Here is an 18205-nt window from a genome sequence, read left to right on the forward strand (position 1 = left end):
GCAAACTACAGTAAATTAGCATATGGGGAGCCGACATAACAGTGAGCCATATCTCTGGAGTGGGGGGTTACAGGAAAAAAAAACAACGCTGGAATCGGAGACAGCACTATTCAGGTCAGTCAACCAGTAATATGGTTGTCCGGTTGATTTATGCAACTTAGGAACAAATGCCCCCCTATTAGGGGAGTCTCCTGCTAGGAGATCCAGACCGCAAACACTCTCCATGTTATTTTACAGTCCGGATTTGCGGAGTCACCAATACTGGTGAATTGTTGTGGATCTGTAAGTCCTGATGACACGCGGATGCACAAGAAGGGTTTTTTTTGCGGTACAAGGAGCTGCTCTTCCTCTGAAGGACCCCACATGGAAGTCGGGACCTGTGAAGAGGAGGGTGATTGTCAACGCTGATCTAAGATGTGGGAAGTTTGTTCTGAACTGAATTTGGTATTGGAGGTGGGAGAAGGAGCTCACGAGTCATGAGGTAAAACACCTTCACATTAATGTATGTATCATAAAAACTTTCAAAGTTCATTAAATAAAAATAAAATAATTTCTTTGTCATTTCACGCCTCTGCATTGACAATATTGTACTTTGTGGGTGCATTTGGAAATGATTCATGCTGCATCTTCGTACATCGTGATTGTTTATCTTTCAAAGTTTACATCGTAAGCAAGTAAATAAAATCCAGCCCTCCAGTCACGATCGTGCTTCATAACAGTTTATAGGGCATGTTCACCCCCTCTCCCTAAGGAAACACCCTATATACTAAATTGACAGGATCCAATCATTTAAGAAAATACATTTTTTAGTGTGTCGGTATTCCTTATTTTTTTGCGGTATGGAATAGAATTGCACGCTATGGCATACAAAAGTATACAGTAAAAAAAATCTATACTGCGCTCCCATTTTTTATTTACAATGGGAGCTTACTAGTGATGTATTCCACTGTATGTCTAAACAAAATTACAGCCCTGTTTCTAAGCCATTTGTCAAAATTTTGTGTCGTCAAAAAATACGCAAATTATTGCACACTAGAATTTGCACACTTCCTCTCTTAAATTAGGTGGATCAGGAGGGGCTGAATTTCTTACTAATCTTTATTGTCATGTCACAAATACAGTTGCAAGAAAATGTAAGTGAACCATTTGGTATTACCTGTATTTCTGCATTGATTGCTAATAAAATGTGTTCTGATTGTTATCTAAGTCACCAATATAGACAAACACAAAACTAAATAACACAACCTAAACTAAGAACACCAACTGAGCACAAGGGACTGGACCGCTGAACTTATGGGCACCAGAAACCGGGACACTAAACCACTGGGCTCTAGGGACAAAACAACAACCAAATTAATGATAACCCAGGGATGGGACACTAAACCACCAGGAGCTGGGCCGCAAAATTAATGGGCATCAGGGACTGGGACGCGAAGCCACTAAGTGCTTATACACTAGGCCACCAAGCCACTGCAGCCCTTGGACTGGGACACTAAATCCATGACTTCAGATATTGTAGCAGTAAATGGGACACCAGATCACTGGGAAACAGGGACTAGGGTGGTAAGTGCCATGAAACACTGCACAAGAGGACTGGGGGCACTAACCCAATCAACATAAAGTGTATGGGACGTGTTCACTTGTAGAGGAATAAAGTATTTTCACTGCAGAAATGTCCTAAGTTTGCATGCGTTAGATATGAAATTCCCGGCAAACGTGGGAAAAATCTGTGACGGATATTACAGGCTGGAGAACTGAAAATTCTCACCATGTGCCGCATGATCTGCCACTTATGGGGGAACTTTGGCTGACACTTATGGGGACCCTACTGTTTACGTTTGTAGGGGCACTTTAGGGGAACTATGGTCAGTACTTACGAGGATAGTCAATGACACTTATCAGGGCTCAAGCTGCTTCTTATGGGAACTCTTCAGATGGGGCACCTTGACTGGCACAGTGGGGCACTGGCTGTTTAAGGGGTGCACTGTGGCTGGCTCGCTTATGAGGGTACTGTGGGGGGTAATAAAAAGGGGAGAACGTGTGTATGTAGTGGGGGCTGTAATGCTTTGTAGTTCAGGATGTTGGAGGACATTGGCACCTTGTGCGTTTTGCCAGCTATTCTTGGGCACTACACTGACTTTTCCCGTTGACCCGCAGCAGGTTATTAATAGCAGCTATGATTATAATGGCGCTGTTACACCCGTCCAGGTTACATGTGGAGCTGTCTTAAAAGTCCTTGGTCACATGGCCGGGTCACGTTATCCGCTCATCTCCGTTGCCCTTGAACAGGGTTGTGCTTGATGCCGGGGGGAAAGTCACCCTACGATTGACGTTAGTCCTGTCCAATCAGCGAACCAGTCTGGGAACCGACTACCAATCGCCGTACAGGCAGGTCTGGCCCGGGCCTCCGTGTGTCTGGTGTGCTGCAGGCTGGCGCTGAGCGCTCGGGATGTGGCAGCAGGTAGTTCGCGGTGTCTCGGCGGGTATCGTGGGATGGCTCCGCTCCCGCCTGCCTCCACTGTGCCACTATGGGAGGTCTCAGCAGCGCTATGGAGAACGGAAAGCTAGGGCTCTTATCCGGGGCCTCCGCTACAAGAACAGGCCGGGGAGGACGGGCAGGCTGCTGGCTGCGCTCACAGGGGCCTTTCTATGGGAAGAGGAACGTGTGAGGGAGGAAGAGATTCTCAGGTGAGACCAGGCAGAGGAGCATAGCCATTAATTGTGAACTGCTCTGACAGTCATTACTGTACATTGTGGCGGAACTACAAGTCCCAGCATGCTCTGACAGCTACAGTATAAGAGGGTATGCTGGTAGTTGTAGTTCACTTTACTGTTCTCAAGGTCATGCAATGAAGGGGTGATAATCGTGAGGTTCAATTTAGGGAAGATTGTTAAAAATCGCATCAGCCATGTGGGCTTTTATACTGCAGGCTCCAGAGCTGATATCTCCCAGCATTCCCTGCTAGTTCAATGTCTGCACAGAGCTTGCTGTGGTGATTTGTATTCTGGAAAGTATGGCCATAAAGGTAATGCCTGTCATCACGTATATAACCCCTAAACCACCGCCATAGTGGTAATCGGTTTCTAAAGCTGTCACTCTCTGAAATGTCATGGGGGTGGTCCCGGTCTCCTCAGGAGTCATGCAGTCCCACAGGCTAGGATATGTCACTACAACTCGGCTCTTGTGGCACCCGACTTATGCCAAGTTGAATCCGAGGCCAGTACACCTTGCATTTCTGCACCGGATGCCGCCAGAGAGGAGTTGTAGTGACCCATCCTGGCCTGTGGAACGTGAAGAAAGTCAGAACTAAATGACTCCTGAGGAAACTGGGACCGCCCCCGTGACTCTTCACCGGTAGCAAGCTCAACTTAAAGAGGCTCTGTCACCAGATTTTGCAACCCCTATCTGCTATTGCAGCAGATCGGCGCTGTAATGTAGATTACAGTAACGTTTTTATTTTTAAAAAACGAGCATTTTTGGCCAAGTTATGACCATTTTTGTATTTATGCAAATGAGGCTTGCAAAAGTCCAAGTGGGCGTGTTTAAAAGTAAAAGTACAACTGGGCGTGTATTATGTGCGTACATCGGGGCGTGTTTACTACTTTTACTAGCTGGGCGTTCTGACGAGAAGTATCATCCACTTCTCTTCAGAACGCCCAGCTTCTGGCAGTGCAGACACAGCCGTGTTCTCGAGAGATCACGCTGTGACGTCACTCACTTCCTGCCCCAGGTCCTGCATCGTGTCGTCCACATCGGCACCAGAGGCTACAGTTGATTCTGCAGCAGCATCAGCGTTTGCAGGTAAGTAGCTACATCGACTTACCTGCAAACGCTGATGCTGCTGCAGAATCAACTGTAGCCTCTGGTGCCGGTGTCCTCGCTCGTCTGACACGATGCAGGACCTGGGGAAGTGACGACACAGCGTGATCTCTCGAGAACACGGCTGTGTCTGCACTGCCAGAAGCTGGGCGTTCTGAAGAGAAGTGGATGATACTTCTCATCAGAGCGCCCAGCTAGTAAAAGTAGTAAAAACGCCCTGATGTACGCACATAATACACGCCCACTTGGACTTTTACTTTTAAACACGCCCACTTGGACTTCTGCAAGCCTCATTTGCATAAATACAAAAATGGTCATAACTTGGCCAAAAATGCTCGTTTTTTAAAAATAAAAACGTTACTGTAATCTACATTGCAGCGCCGATCTGCTGCAATAGCAGATAGGGGTTGCAAAATCTGGTGACAGTATAGTAAGTAACCTGATCTAGGAAAAACTGGCACAGCGCATTAATGGAGCTTGGCCAAACTTGTGGAGGTGTGGCTGTTAGCAGGCTTGTTGACAATTTTCAATGATAATTGACAGAATAGTGACTGCAGCTCTGGACGACTGCTTGATTAGATGTATTTACTGTATTCAAGGTACGTAAATTATGTGGGACCCTCATTTATCTCCAGAACTGAGGTCACTCAACCTCCTTTCCCCTGGGTGCTGTGGCTGGTGACCCCCATTCTGGAGATAGGTGGAAGCTGCATCTGTCAGATCTTTATAGCTTGTCCTTAGAAGTGAATAGGACTGAGCTGCCATACCTGGCACTGTCACTCGTACAATGAGCTGCTGAGTCAATGTAAACAATGAGCGACCCCTATATTGAGCTGATCGCCAGGGGTCACGGGACCAATTATATGTTGGTGGCCTATCCTAAATAAAGACATCAAGATTTAAGTCCTGGAAAATCTCTTTAGGGTTATTGCACTCCTCGGAGAAAAACGCTATATAGACACCCACATTGTGCATATGTTTGACTGTAATTTAATGTCCCAATTCAATATCCAGACTAGACGTAGAGCGTGAGTCCGATCTCTCGACCTCCTCATTGATATTGATTCTCTTCTCTGCAGGCCGGCTGAGGAGATGAAACGCATGCAGGTCGCAAGTCGCGTAACTCAGGGGCAGACTCCAGGATCAGATGACAGTAATGATGGCTGGGAGCTGGTTATGAATAAAAAGGATTTCCGTCTGTGGAGGCGACCGATCGAGGGGATGCACTTGTACCAGTACAGAGGTGAGGGGCATTTGTCCGCTTATCACTGCAGGTTTGCAGTCCTCACATGACCCTGGAAAGCCGTAATGTATCTGCCTACTTGTCCTTGCCAGTGATGTTTACTGAGCTGGGAAACTAATGTAAGGTGAACTTGTATACTGCCGGTGTCCGAACATCCATATGTGATGTCCATTATGAGACTAAGGTACTGTAAGCAAGGGCACCTACATTGTGTGAGACCTTTATGGGCACCTACATTGTGTGAGACCTTTATGGGCACCTACATTGTGTGAGACCTTTATGGGCACCTACATTGTGTGAGACCTTTATGGGCATCTACATTGTGTGAGACCTTTATGGGCATCTACATTGTGTGAGACCTTCATGGGCATCTACATTGTGTGAGACCTTTATGGGCACCTACATTGTGTGAGACCTTTATGGGCATCTACGTTGTGTGAGACCTTTACGGGCATCTACGTTGTGTGAGACCTTTACGGGCATCTACGTTGTGTGAGACCTTTACGGGCATCTACGTTGTGTGAGACCTTTACGGGCATCTACGTTGTGTGAGACCTTTACGGGCATCTACAAGATTTTACCAGATACCTATGTATTTACAAAGAAGTCTATGTGCTCAGCACATTTTGATCCTACTGGTCTTGGCGACTGCATGCAGAAGAATCCCAGTGTCCAGCCATGATTAACCACTGAGTTACTGCAGACGCCCTGGTGGATGAAGATTGATGGGATCGTTGGCTGACTGCTCTTCTGTACATGTCCTGTGGTGCCCATAACACTGAGCTGTGCAGTTCATGCTGGTACATTAAGGCTATATTCACACATCGCAATTTGGTGCAGATTTTTTACCGCCAAATCCTAAAGTGCTTTCAAAAGGAATGGGAAATATTAAGCAAGAATTTATACTATTCCTTCCTGCTGGATCCACTTTTGTTTTTGGCTCAAAAATCTGCACCAAAATAGGAAACAAATCGCGATGTGTGAGTCTAGCCTCAGAGTGCATCACTAGTGCTGATCTACATTTAGTCCACTTCAGGCTACTTGTCAACTGGACATTCAGCGTTGCCAATGGACTGCACTATGCTGTAATGTTGCATTGCTGATCCCTCACAACCCACTGTGCATTAGCAATAATCCTAGGGCCTCATACACACCGCAGTATTCAGTTCAGTATTTTGCATCTATATATGGAAGCCAAAACCAGGATTGGAACATAATCCGATAAAATGTTACATAGTTACATAGTTAGTACGGCTGAAAAAAAGACACATGTCCATCAAGTTCAACCAAGGGAAGGGAAAAGGGAAGGAAAAATTTCTACACATAGGAGCTAATACTTTTTTGTTCTAGGAAATTATCTAACCCTTTTTTATAGCCATCTACTGTCCCTGCTGTGACCAGCTCCTGCGGTAGGCTATTCCATAAATTCACAGTTCTCACAGTAAAGAAGGCTTGTCGCCTCTGCAGGTTGAACCTTTTTTTGTCCAGACGGAGGGAGTGCCCCCTTGTTTTTTGAGGGGGTTTTACATGGAACAGGATTTCCCCATATTTTTTGTATGTGCCATTAATATATTTATATAAATTAATCATGTCCCCCCTTAGTCGTCTTTTTTCAAGGCTAAATAGGTTTAATTCTTTCAATCTTTCCCCATAACTTAGATTCTCCATGCCCCTAATTAGCTTCGTTGCTCTTCTTTGTATTTTTTCCAACTCCAGGGCATCCTTTCTATGAACTGGAGCCCAGAACTGAACTGCATATTCTAGATGAGGCCTTACTAATGCTTTGTAAAGTGATATTACATCCCTGTCTCGCGAGTCCATGCCTCTTTTAATACACGACAATATCCTGCTGGCCTTTGAAGCAGCTGATTGACACTGCATGCTGTTATTGAGTTTATGATTTACAAGTACACCCAGATCCTTCTCAACAAGTGAATCCGCCAGTGTAGCGCCCCCTAGGACATATGATGCATGCAGGTTGTTGGTACCCAGATGCATAACTTTACATTTATCTACATTAAACTTCATCTGCCAAGTGGACGCCCAAACACTCAGTTTGTTTAAATCCGCCTGCAATTCATGAACATCTTCCATAGACTGAACTATATTACATAGCTTGGTGTCATCTGCAAAAATAGAAATACTGCTATTAATCCCATCCTCTATATCATTAATAAATAAGTTGAATAATAGGGGTCCCAGCACTGAACCCTGGGGTACACCACTTATAACTGGGGACCATTCAGAGTAGGAATCATTGACCACAACTCTCTGGATACAGTCCTTGAGCCAATTCTCAATCCAATTACAAACTATATTTTCTAAACCTATAGTCCTTAATTTACCCATTAGGCGTCTATGGGGGACAGTGTCAAATGCCTTTGCAAAGTCCAAAAACACTAAATCCACAGCGGCCCCTCTGTCTAGGCTTCTGCTTACCTCTTCATAAAAACAGATTAGGTTAGTTTGACAACTTCTGTCCTTAGTAAAACCGTGCTGGCTGTCACTTATAATACCATTTTTTGTCACATAATCCTGTATATAGTCCCTCAATAGCCCCTCAAACATTTTCCCCACGATGGATGTATAATGGAAAGATATGTAGCTTTTCCATATTATGGATCCCCTCCTAGTTTTTGGCTTCCAAATGCTGATGCAAAGTACTGAGAAAAATACTGCAGTGTGAATGAGGCCTAATACTAATTATTCCTCTACTTAAAGGAGTATTCCGGTTAGAACAAGTTGCCCCCTTTCTGTAGGATAGGTGGTAACTTGCTGACCAGTGGGTGTCCGACAGCCGGGACCCCCACACCCTACATGCCCCGTTTGAACAGAGCGGCAGGTCGCTCATGTGTCCTGCCGCTGCATTCATTCTCTATGGGAGATTGCAGGGTACATCGTTTGGCTATTTCTGGCGCTCTCATAGGGAATGAATGGAGCGGCAGTGTTATTGTTTCTCTGATCGGTCCACTGGTTCTGGTCCTGTTAAGATTATCTCTGTCTGTGTCTATCACACAGAAAATGCAATTCTAAATTTTCCTTACCATGACCTACAAAGCTCTATCCAATTTCTGCTCCGGGCCTATATTTCTTCTCTTGTTCCTAGATACCACCTCACGTGAACCTCCGCCCTGCCAATGCCCACCTTCTCTCTACCACTCTAGTCACCTCCTCACACTCTTGTATACAAGACTTCTCCTGTGCTTCCCCTCTCTTCTGGATCTTCATCTCTCGTTCCATCCAACACATTTTTTTTCAACCTTCCAAAGCAAACTGAAAACTCACCCCTTCTGACAAATGTGTAACGTGGCCTAAAAAGATCCCTCAACATCAACACCGCCTCCACCTGGCTTGTCTAGAGCTGCTTTCTACTTTCCCTGGCCTCCAGTATCTATTCCCTTTTTCTTATAGGGTCTTGAGCTTATCTGGGCTCCTATCTTTAAGTATATTGTTTCATTTATTACCCCAATATTATGCAATGTGAAGTGCTACAGACGTCGATGACATTATATAAATTAATGATTGCTTATAAAGAAGTGGGAGCTATATATATTATTTTAATAGCATTGATTCCCAGCCGATAAGGAAGATCTCGCTCTGTGGTTACTAAATGTTTCTTAGGCTTCGGTCACATCTGCGTCGGGGCTGCGTTCACGGGTTCCGTCTGTGCTTTCCATCAGGGGAACCCTTGAACGGCATCCAAACAGAAACCAGAGGTTTCTGTTTGCATCACCATTGATTTCAATGGTGACGGATCCGGTGCAAATGGTTTCGGTTTGTCTCCGTTGTGTAAGGGTTCCGTCGTTTTGACGTAATCAATACTGTAGTCTACTGCTCTAGTCATTCCGTCAAAACGACTGAACCCTTGCACAACGGTGGCAAACGGAAACCATTTGGACCGGATCCGTCACCATTGAAATCAATGGTTTCTGTTTGCTTCAGTTTGAATTCCATTCGTGAGTTTCCCTGATGGAAAGCACCGACGGAACCCATGAACAGAGTCCCGGCGCAGATGTGAACGAAGCCTAATTTGTGGTTTGTGACCTTATTTTATTGCGATCTCTGATTTCTGCCCACAGTATTTGGCTCATACAAGGATGTGACGCCTCGTCAGTTCTTCAATGTCCAGGTACGTTTTTTTCTCTCTTCATATATGTTGTGTATGATCTCTGTCTGTGTCCTTTAGCTCAGTGTTCTGTATTTTGCCTGCAGTTGGACACAGAGTATCGTAAGAAATGGGACGCACTGGTCATTAAACTGGAAGTAGTTGAGAGAGATGTGGTCTCTGGAACCGAAGTTATTCACTGGGTCACTCATTTCCCTGTAAGTCTTATTAGTCTTTTATTTAAAAAAAAATAAAATAAATATCACTTCTTTAAAGGTTGAGTAAAATGTAATTTTTTTTTTTACATATCATAGTGACCAGAAGTTTTGATCGGGGGAGGTTTGAGCACGGAGACCCTCACCAATGGCTAAAACAAAGCGGCAGAAGCGCCTGGGTGATCGCTGTGCCGCTTAGTTTCTGATCGAAATTTCTTTACTTTCCTCGGAGTGGTGTACGGGCTCAATAGAGATTCTATACGCTCGTACAATTGTTGCTCAGCTTTTCGTGGAAAGCCAATGAGAAATGAAGCGGCACTGCGCTCACCAGAGCGTTTCTGCTGCTTTGTTTTAGCGATGGCTGGGTGTCTCGGTGCTTGGACCCCCACTGACCAAAAGTTTTGACATGTCTCTCTGACATATCAAAAGTTTTTTGAAAGTTTAGTTACCCTTTAATCCCCTCTGGCGGCCACCTGCTGGTCTTTGCTTACAAGCTGCCAGCTATGACGTGCATTTCTGGCATATGACCACTGCAGCCAATCCGTGGCCTCTGCGGTCCCGAGCCATACTTACTTAAATCACATTAAATTGGATTAAGATTCCCATAATCCTGTTAGCAGTTGTTGAAATGTCTTCACTATGTAATGAAAGCTTCTCTTGCCATCTGGCTCCAACGCCTAACAGCTGAAGACCTTCAGATCACTATATATAGAGAGACATGGAAGGGCTTCAGCAGTTGAGCCAATGGAAGCCACGAGATTTCACCACGCCACGCACCGTGGTTATGTATGTGAACATGTTCTTCTGGTTTATTTCCCTCTGCCACTACTGAGCAGTTTCTATTAACCTCTTTATTTTCGCCCTCTTCACAGTATCCAATGTATTCCCGGGATTATGTCTACGTCAGGAAGTATCATGTTGACCAGGAGAACAACCTCATGGTTTTAGTGTCTCGGTAATGATATTGTTACTATTGCATGTGCAAAAATTTATCAGAATTCGCCGCCGCAGCCAGAACTTTTGTTTATTTTTCCTTCGACATGTTCAGAAGCCGTATGGCTTGTTTTTTGCGAGACAAGTTGACGTTTTTAATTTCACCATTTAATGTATAATGTACTGGGAAATTTAAAAAGAAAATCTTTGTGGGGTGGAATGGAAAAAAGAAAACCGCAATTCCTTTGTTTTCTGTTTTTTATACAGCATTCACCGTATAGTAAAAATGACACGTACCTGTACACTGCGGGTGAATACGGATACAGCTATACCAAATTTATACTTGTTTTTTTCCTTTTTGATTTTACTTACTTTTTCAAAATAAAAACAATTTTTAAAGAAAATGAATTTGTCACCGTATTCTAAAACCCATAACTTTTTAAAAATTTTCCGATGGAGTTGTGTGAGGGCTTGATTTTTGCGTGTCCAGCAGTAGTTTTTATCGGTATAATTTTGGGGTGTTTTTGTTTAATGAGGCGATTTTTGTATTTTTTTTTTTTATTTTTTACAGCATTCGCCGTGCAGAATAAGTGATATATTGTAATAGTTTGGACTTTTATGCACACAGTAATACCAATTCTGTTTTATTTTTCACATTATTTTATAGAAAAGGGTATTTTTTTTTTTATTTTTTTTTACTTTTAATATTTTTTTTCCCTGTTTAACTCCTATTTGAATTATTATTTTTTTTGCCCTGAACTTGAGCAGGCAATTATTTGATCCCTTGTACGATACACTGCAAAACTTACAGTATGTATTGCAGTTTATAGTACTTTTACCACTCTCCTGCTAATAGTAGGGCAATGACGGCAGACCTGGGCCCCATCATTAGGCCCCAGGCTGTCCTGGCAATCTCGTCAGGGGGGCCAGGTACGATGAGATGATGAAGGCACCTTCACTCTTTCTAACTATTGACCTCTGCCACTAAGTGGTAAAAGTCTGGAATCGGAGTTCTCTCTGATCCCGGTCATTACAGTGAAGTGCCGGCTGTAATATACAGATGTGGCCAAGTTTATCTTTACTCTGATAATGTACTGCAGCGTGATATGACACAATAAAAGCCATTGAAAAAGACAAGAAAGTTTCTTGGCACTGTGTATGTAATGCGTTAAGTCAAGATAAAGACGGCTACATCTGTAAAGCTGACACCTGCTGAGTATGGAGCAGGCTCAGCCTGTGAGCCCACATCATACTCTATTCCCAACCATGACGTACAGTAATGTCAAATGTCGGGAAGGGGTTAAAGGATTAAATGGTGGTTAAAAACATCTCGCTACAAAATAACGTTTGCCATGTACTTTCCTATGCATTTCCATATCCATTCCCTGTTTACACGGGAGCATGGTGTTTTGTCTATACTTACCTTATGGCAGCATATGGGTGTCCTATTCTGATATGTATATACGGTGGCTTATGTCGAAGGCTTTCGTTTGAAGTATAGGCCAGGAAATCCTCTGGAAGTACCGTATACCTCCAACCTACGCTGCAAAGTGTGAATAGACCCTCAATTGTGTTACATGTCCTTTCATTTATTTCTACCTTTTGGGCACATATTACACGATAACACTTTAGTCATATTCGCTTACATTGTTACGCTAGTATTGTGTCCTTTACTGGTCTGATGGGGTGTGTATTGGATACACAGGGTTATTTATTAGACAATTAAACAATAGTTTGCAGCAGTTGGCTGGTCACATTGACTGGTTATGAACCTTGCTACCTTGGCAAGCGGGTACTGCTATGTTATCTGATGCTTGAGATGGGACGCCTGCAGCAAACTTTTGCAGTGTTAAAGCCGCCCACCCCCCCCCCCCCCCCCAGCCCATTTTACACCTACAGAAGAAATCTCACTGGGCTTTCCTTTCCCCTCCTTTCTCTATTAATTTAGTTTTGGTTTTTATTATCTATGCAACCCTTTACTTTTTATGCAGTGCATAGAAAAAGAGAAGCTTCTTAAATGGCTGCACATTCCAATGTTAGTGATACAATTGGGGGTGGGGGGTATAGCTTGGCCTCTCCACCATATTTGTAGTATTCACTCTCCAAATTATTTTTTGTTCTTGCAAAAATAAATTTTAGTTTTTCCAGTTGACTCTTCAGGATAATAACATGGTTGTGGATTTATTTTTTCACTGTCTGCATGATTGTATATATATATATATATATATGAGAGAGAGAGAAAAAGCAGCACCGTTCCTTCTGTGTGGGGTGCAAAAAATTCCCGTTCGGACACTCGACCAGTGTCCCAAATACCAATACGCTCCAAAATACGAGACAGCACTCCAGAATTTGTGAAAAAATAGGATCACCTTTATATGTGTGTATATATATATATATATATATATATATATGTGTGTGTGTTTATATTATTTTTTGCCTAATTGGGACAATTGGACCATTATCAAAATTGGCAGAATTGCTCCTACCGCTTTTTTTGTATAGGGAAGTGAAGGATCAGAACATAGCGGTGTGATACTTTTAACGCAAGATCACATCCTCCAACTAGTAATAAGCAGCTTTTGCCATGAACAACAGGTTAAATTAGGTAACCTGAGGCTTTACTGGCTTCCTTTTGGATTTGCTATAAAAAGCTGCTATTACTCCAGGACAGATTTTCCTTTAGAGGAGAGTCCTGCATGTTACAGATCTGGGGGACACGAATAATCGCAGCTGATCTGACCACCTAGTGTGTGTTTGTAGGAATAATATAACATTATATTGGGGAGGTTTTTTTTATGTGTATATTAAAGAAGGTATATGAGGTCTAGTTGGGTTTTATTGCTCAGAAATAGCGCCACTCTTGTCCACGGGCTGTGTCTGGTATTGCAGCTGAGCCCCATCGAGTAGTTCTATTTCTTGGGGGCTAAAAAGCAGCCTTTTATTCTCATACATCTCCTTTTTAAGATCAAGTTTCTATTGAATCCCATAGAGCGGTGGAACATCCCGAGGTGCCAGAATCTCCTAACTTTGTACGAGTCCGTAACTACCAGTCCCAGATGGTGATCCGGCCACACACGTCATTTGATGAGGTAACTGTAATGCATTCACTCTATAGGTGAACTACATTCCTGTGAATTACTTTGGTTTTAAACATTACAATTGGCCAACTTTATCTCAAGCCTTAAAAATGTATTCCCATCTCAGAAATATTTGACATATCCACAGGATATGCTCTAAATTTCTGATAGATACGGGTCTTCTCTGGGACCCGCACCTATATCGAGAATGGGGATCACCTGACGCCAGTCCCGCGCGGGGAGGAGGCCGAGGGCTGCTAATTCCAGTCGGAAACTCTGTGGAGATGTGGCCACGAGTGCACGAAGCTCTCTCCTTTATGTTCTATGGAAGTTACGGAAACAGCTGAGCAAGCTCTGCTGGGCTGTTTCCTGTAACTTAAATGTGTGTGTATCTATACAGGTGTGAGTCCCTTAGCTGGGACGAGTATCTATAATGGCATATTCTGTGGATACGCCATAAATGTCCGAGATGAGAATACCCCTTTAATAATTTCCTCAGTATTCATGTAAATGCTACATGCTTTAAACTACATTATAAAATAATTCTTGACTGAAAGTTGTCAGCTAGCAGTTAAAACGATTGACCTTGGTCAATTTTCATGGAAAGTTTGGGAAACAGATGGTTATGGGGGTAATGTAAGATAAGTCGCTAATAACACATTTCTCGTCATTTTGCCACCTCATGGCTGGTGTGCGTGTATAGCAATAATTTGCACCGCATAGCGCCATGATTAATAAATGTGGTGCAAATGTAAATATAGTGGCTACCTGCAGCTAGTATAATTTTTTTTTTGTGGAGCTTAAACTTGCAGCTTCCTGATCATTAGAAAAGTCTTACTCAATATCGGCTAAATGAACACCCCCCCTAAATAGTAGAGGTGAGCCTTGGCATTATTGATGTCGACTTGGTGCTAACTGTTCTCCCCTCCTTAGAATGGCTTTGATTACATGCTGATCTACAGTGACAACCCGCAGACCGTGTTTCCTCGCTACTGTGTAAATTGGATGGTGTCCAGCGGTAAGTGCATTTGCATGGCATGATCTATGTTAAAAATAACGTCCTTTTGAGATGGGAATTCACGTGGAAAACTTGTACAATTTTATATTCCTGCCATTTCATTACACTTATGTAGTTAAAGGGGCATAGTATTTTCTAAAATAGCAGATGATCACAAGTTGTCCTGAACTTTACTGAAAATGGATAGTGGGATATGGTTATTCAGGACATAGGAGGGGGATCATAGCTCTCAAAATCTAGATGTTGAATGGAAATAAGCTGCAATACCAGACACAGCCCGTGCACAAGGGCGGCGTTGTTTCTTAGGGGGAAACCTTTTTTCCTAATTCTAGGCAACCCTTTTAAATATGTAGGCATTGAATAATTTATGCAGGATGTTTGATGAAAATAATTAATTCTCCCTCACCTTCCACAGGGATGCCAGATTTCTTAGAGAAGCTACACCTAGCAACACTCCACGCCAGAAACCTGGAGATCAAAGTGAGGGATTACATATCCTCCCGACCTCAGGACTGCAGCAGTGAAACTAGAGCCAGTCCTGAACGACAACCTGCCGCAGCTCACAACACACCGCAGATGGACTATGCGTAATAGGGGTAATAATGCCCTGCCTTACCTCCACAAGCCACAATTTAGAGACCACCGCTGTCGGACAATATGAGGCTTCTAAGCAGCAGCATCTCAAATGAAACCAGGTACTGCCAAGCAAAAATGTAACTATACAAAATCCTTGCCAGGCCATTTGTGCCTTGTTCAACATCTCCGGATGCTCTGCTTGTGCCAGGTGCTGCCGCCACAGCGGCAGAATAATGCGTTGTGGATACCTGCAAGGAATCATGAATGTGGGCATCACCAAAAGGAATGCAAACTCCGTTTTATGTCTTCTATTGTCTGTTCTGTGAGGTGTCTTGTCCATCAACTGTTACCGATACTTCCTTCTAAGAACGTTGGTGAATTTCTGCATTATTAGTTAGGAAACCGTTGCATGGCAGAGGGAAGCATCTTGGCCTTCAACATTTATTGATTTTCTCTGTTTTTTTTTATTTGAACAAGAACGGGTTACTGGATCACAAGAATCTCGTCGATGGATTTTGATGTCTATTTGCAGTGATATGGAGAAGTCCCATTTTCTATGAGCAGGTAGACATCTGACTTGGCTTTGTGCCTTAAGGGACTGTCTGTTTGCCCATCTCTCGTTCACATGAAGGAATCTTCCTGAGTGCTTGTCGATCTGCAATCTATTGTCTTGCTTCAACTTGCATGTTCGGTATAATAATGCAGAGATGGGATTCCGGACTTTGACCACATAATGTGTAAAGTGCTGTAGACCAGTTTTTCTCAACTCCAGTCCTCAAGTTCCTCTACCAGGTCAAGATTTGAGGATGACCCATTGAGAGAACACCCGTGACCATTCCTTATGAGCTGGCCATAGTTCTATTACCTGTTCCATACGAAGATGATCCTAAAAACATGTATTGTTGGGGGAACTTGAGGAATTGAGTTAAGAATCATTTCTGTAGATTACCCAAACAGCAAAGTTTCTTATCAGTGCGCAGTTACACAACAACTCCCAAGTATTTTTTTTTAAAATGTTTTCTTAAAACAGATTTATGTGTACTAGAGATTATTTTCTTTCGATACTCTGCTCTGCGTAGAGCTACCCTTAGGTCTGCACATGTGCAATGATGACCTATTGGTGCCTAAAGAAGTTTGGGCAGAACAAAATCTAGAATGTAAAATCGTATTTGTGTTATTTTAAGGGACGTTAAATCCAAGGTTATCTTGTCTACATTTCCAATGCCAGTTTAGTGCTGTCTATGGTTATCAGCCAATGCATTAGGGAGTCGGGCTACCTGAAATGTTTTCTAATAAAATTACTGATGGGGAGTCCAGAAAAGCTTTTATGTTCCATGTCTCAAGTTCCAAGGACCTCCGTAACTATTACATTACGTGTGTGTCAATGATGGTCGCAGCTCTGTTCCTAAGCTGCAGGCTTTAGGTTTAGTGGTCCTTTAGCATGAATCGGTGCATCCGTTGATTACAGTAGAAACAATGCAAGACGCATGGCTCACGGTCCTTTAGCATTGAGAATAGGTGGCGTGGACCGATTTTCTGCCGAAGATCTGTTGCTTTCCAGATGTATCTGGGCAGTTCAGGTTCCCAGACCCAGTGCTTTAATCACATGGGCTGCCAAGGAGCTTATGGGTTAAGGCTATATACATCCGTATGGTAGCAGCTGCTGCCTCATCAGGGGAATGTTAATATCCTTAAGGAATTGACCTTTGGAGCATAGCCAGCTCCGTCAAGGTCAAGAGTCTATTCTATCCAGTGAGAAGATAGGCTGGTTTTATTTGGTCATAATATGTCCATATTCTGTAAGGAACACACGGTAGATCCGTGTGGTTACGGTAAAATGCGCTTAAATTACAGCCGAAAGAAACTGACTTTACTCTTGAAATCTGAACCATAGTGCCCACCAGATCGCTGCTCTGCATAGATGTAAACGATGGCCGTGATCAAGGGTCATCTTCCTCTGGAAGGATATAGAAAGCGCAGAGGTGGAAGCGGTTACTACTGTAATCTTTGTCATCAGGTATCACAACGTGATTTATTGATAGATGAGGCTGCCATACAAAAGGGCTTTTTTTTCTAACCTCGTAAACTTGTGGGTGGAGGCACTTAGATTTCATACATATAACTAATCCTGCAAAAGGGGGGGATGTTTACCCCTTCAAGCTCTGAACAGCACTTTGCAAACTTTTATAATAGCATCGTTCGTTGCAGAGGAGGTGGCGCTCCCTACGGAAAAACCTGCCTAGCTGTAAAATCACTCCAAGACTGAAGAATCTCTAATGAAGCGCTCCTGAAACTTGGCACATTTAACAAGCAAATTTGCAGGAAGTAGGAGGACATCACTTTCATGCAATGAATAAAACAATTTTTGCTTTTTTCCTCCCCCCCAAAAAAAGCATTTTGCAAGAACATAATAACAAACAACCGTGGGAAAGCGCAGCACTTAAAACCAGGCTTTTAGCTGTAACTCTTCTAGTTCAGCATTGTTAAATAATCATTATCAAGACAGGTAAACAATTACTTTCTGCGCAGCCAGTAATAAATTCTAATGGACCAACCTACTGGAAAATACAAATGTGTGAGCGGTGGAAAAATTAAAGTTTTCTCCGTCACGGGCTACTTCTGCTGCCTCTCTCCAGCTGGGACTTTTTTTTTAGTTCCACAGGCTTACATACCTTGAGGGTTAATACACGTGTTGTTGAGTCTCCTAAAGCGTTATTTTATCTCCAGTTCCGACCATTAAGGGAACCGCATATGAAGAATAATCCCCTTTACGTGTAAGCGTTTGCACTGCTCCGCCAAGCTGGGAGCTCCGACTGATGTGATGTTACATTTTTATTTTTATTTTTTTTTATTACTAAATGTGTGTAATTAAAAGTACAAGTTGGTACTAATTATTTTCTGTGACATTTTTGTGTTTGTCAGCCACATGCAAGTGAAAAAATAAAAACCATGTGCTGTTTGATCCTCATTTACAGTACCTTTTTTGTGAATATATAAAAAGCTTAGTTATTTGTACCGCAGATCTTTAACCCCTACCCGCTCGAGTCAGTAACTATACGTCATCACGGGAGGTTACTTCCTGCACAAGGATGTATAATTACTGAGTCGTTCCCGGTGCACGCTGTCGGCGACGGTGTGCGCCGGGAACCGGGTGGTCAACTATCTCCGACAGCTGACACTCCACTCTTGCCGGCCAGCCGTCCTTTGCCGCTGATTTA

General features: G+C 43.1%; 1 protein-coding gene across 1 annotated transcript; it reads left to right on the forward strand.

Annotated features, from left to right (window-relative positions):
* The first annotated feature begins 2331 nt into the window (after positions 1 to 2331).
* On the forward strand, positions 2332 to 17955 carry STARD7 (StAR related lipid transfer domain containing 7). Its single transcript, XM_075858600.1, has 8 exons — positions 2332 to 2688; positions 4900 to 5063; positions 9143 to 9192; positions 9276 to 9386; positions 10256 to 10338; positions 13306 to 13405; positions 14327 to 14411; positions 14827 to 17955. The coding sequence occupies exons 1-8, from the start codon at positions 2450 to 2452 to the stop codon at positions 15000 to 15002; spliced, it is 1008 nt and encodes a 335-aa protein (XP_075714715.1). The 5' UTR covers positions 2332 to 2449; the 3' UTR covers positions 15003 to 17955.
* Positions 17956 to 18205: the final 250 nt, after the last annotated feature.

Source organism: Rhinoderma darwinii, chromosome 3 (genome assembly GCF_050947455.1).
Source record: "Rhinoderma darwinii isolate aRhiDar2 chromosome 3, aRhiDar2.hap1, whole genome shotgun sequence".
In the NCBI taxonomy this organism is placed as follows: Eukaryota; Metazoa; Chordata; class Amphibia; order Anura; family Rhinodermatidae; genus Rhinoderma; species Rhinoderma darwinii.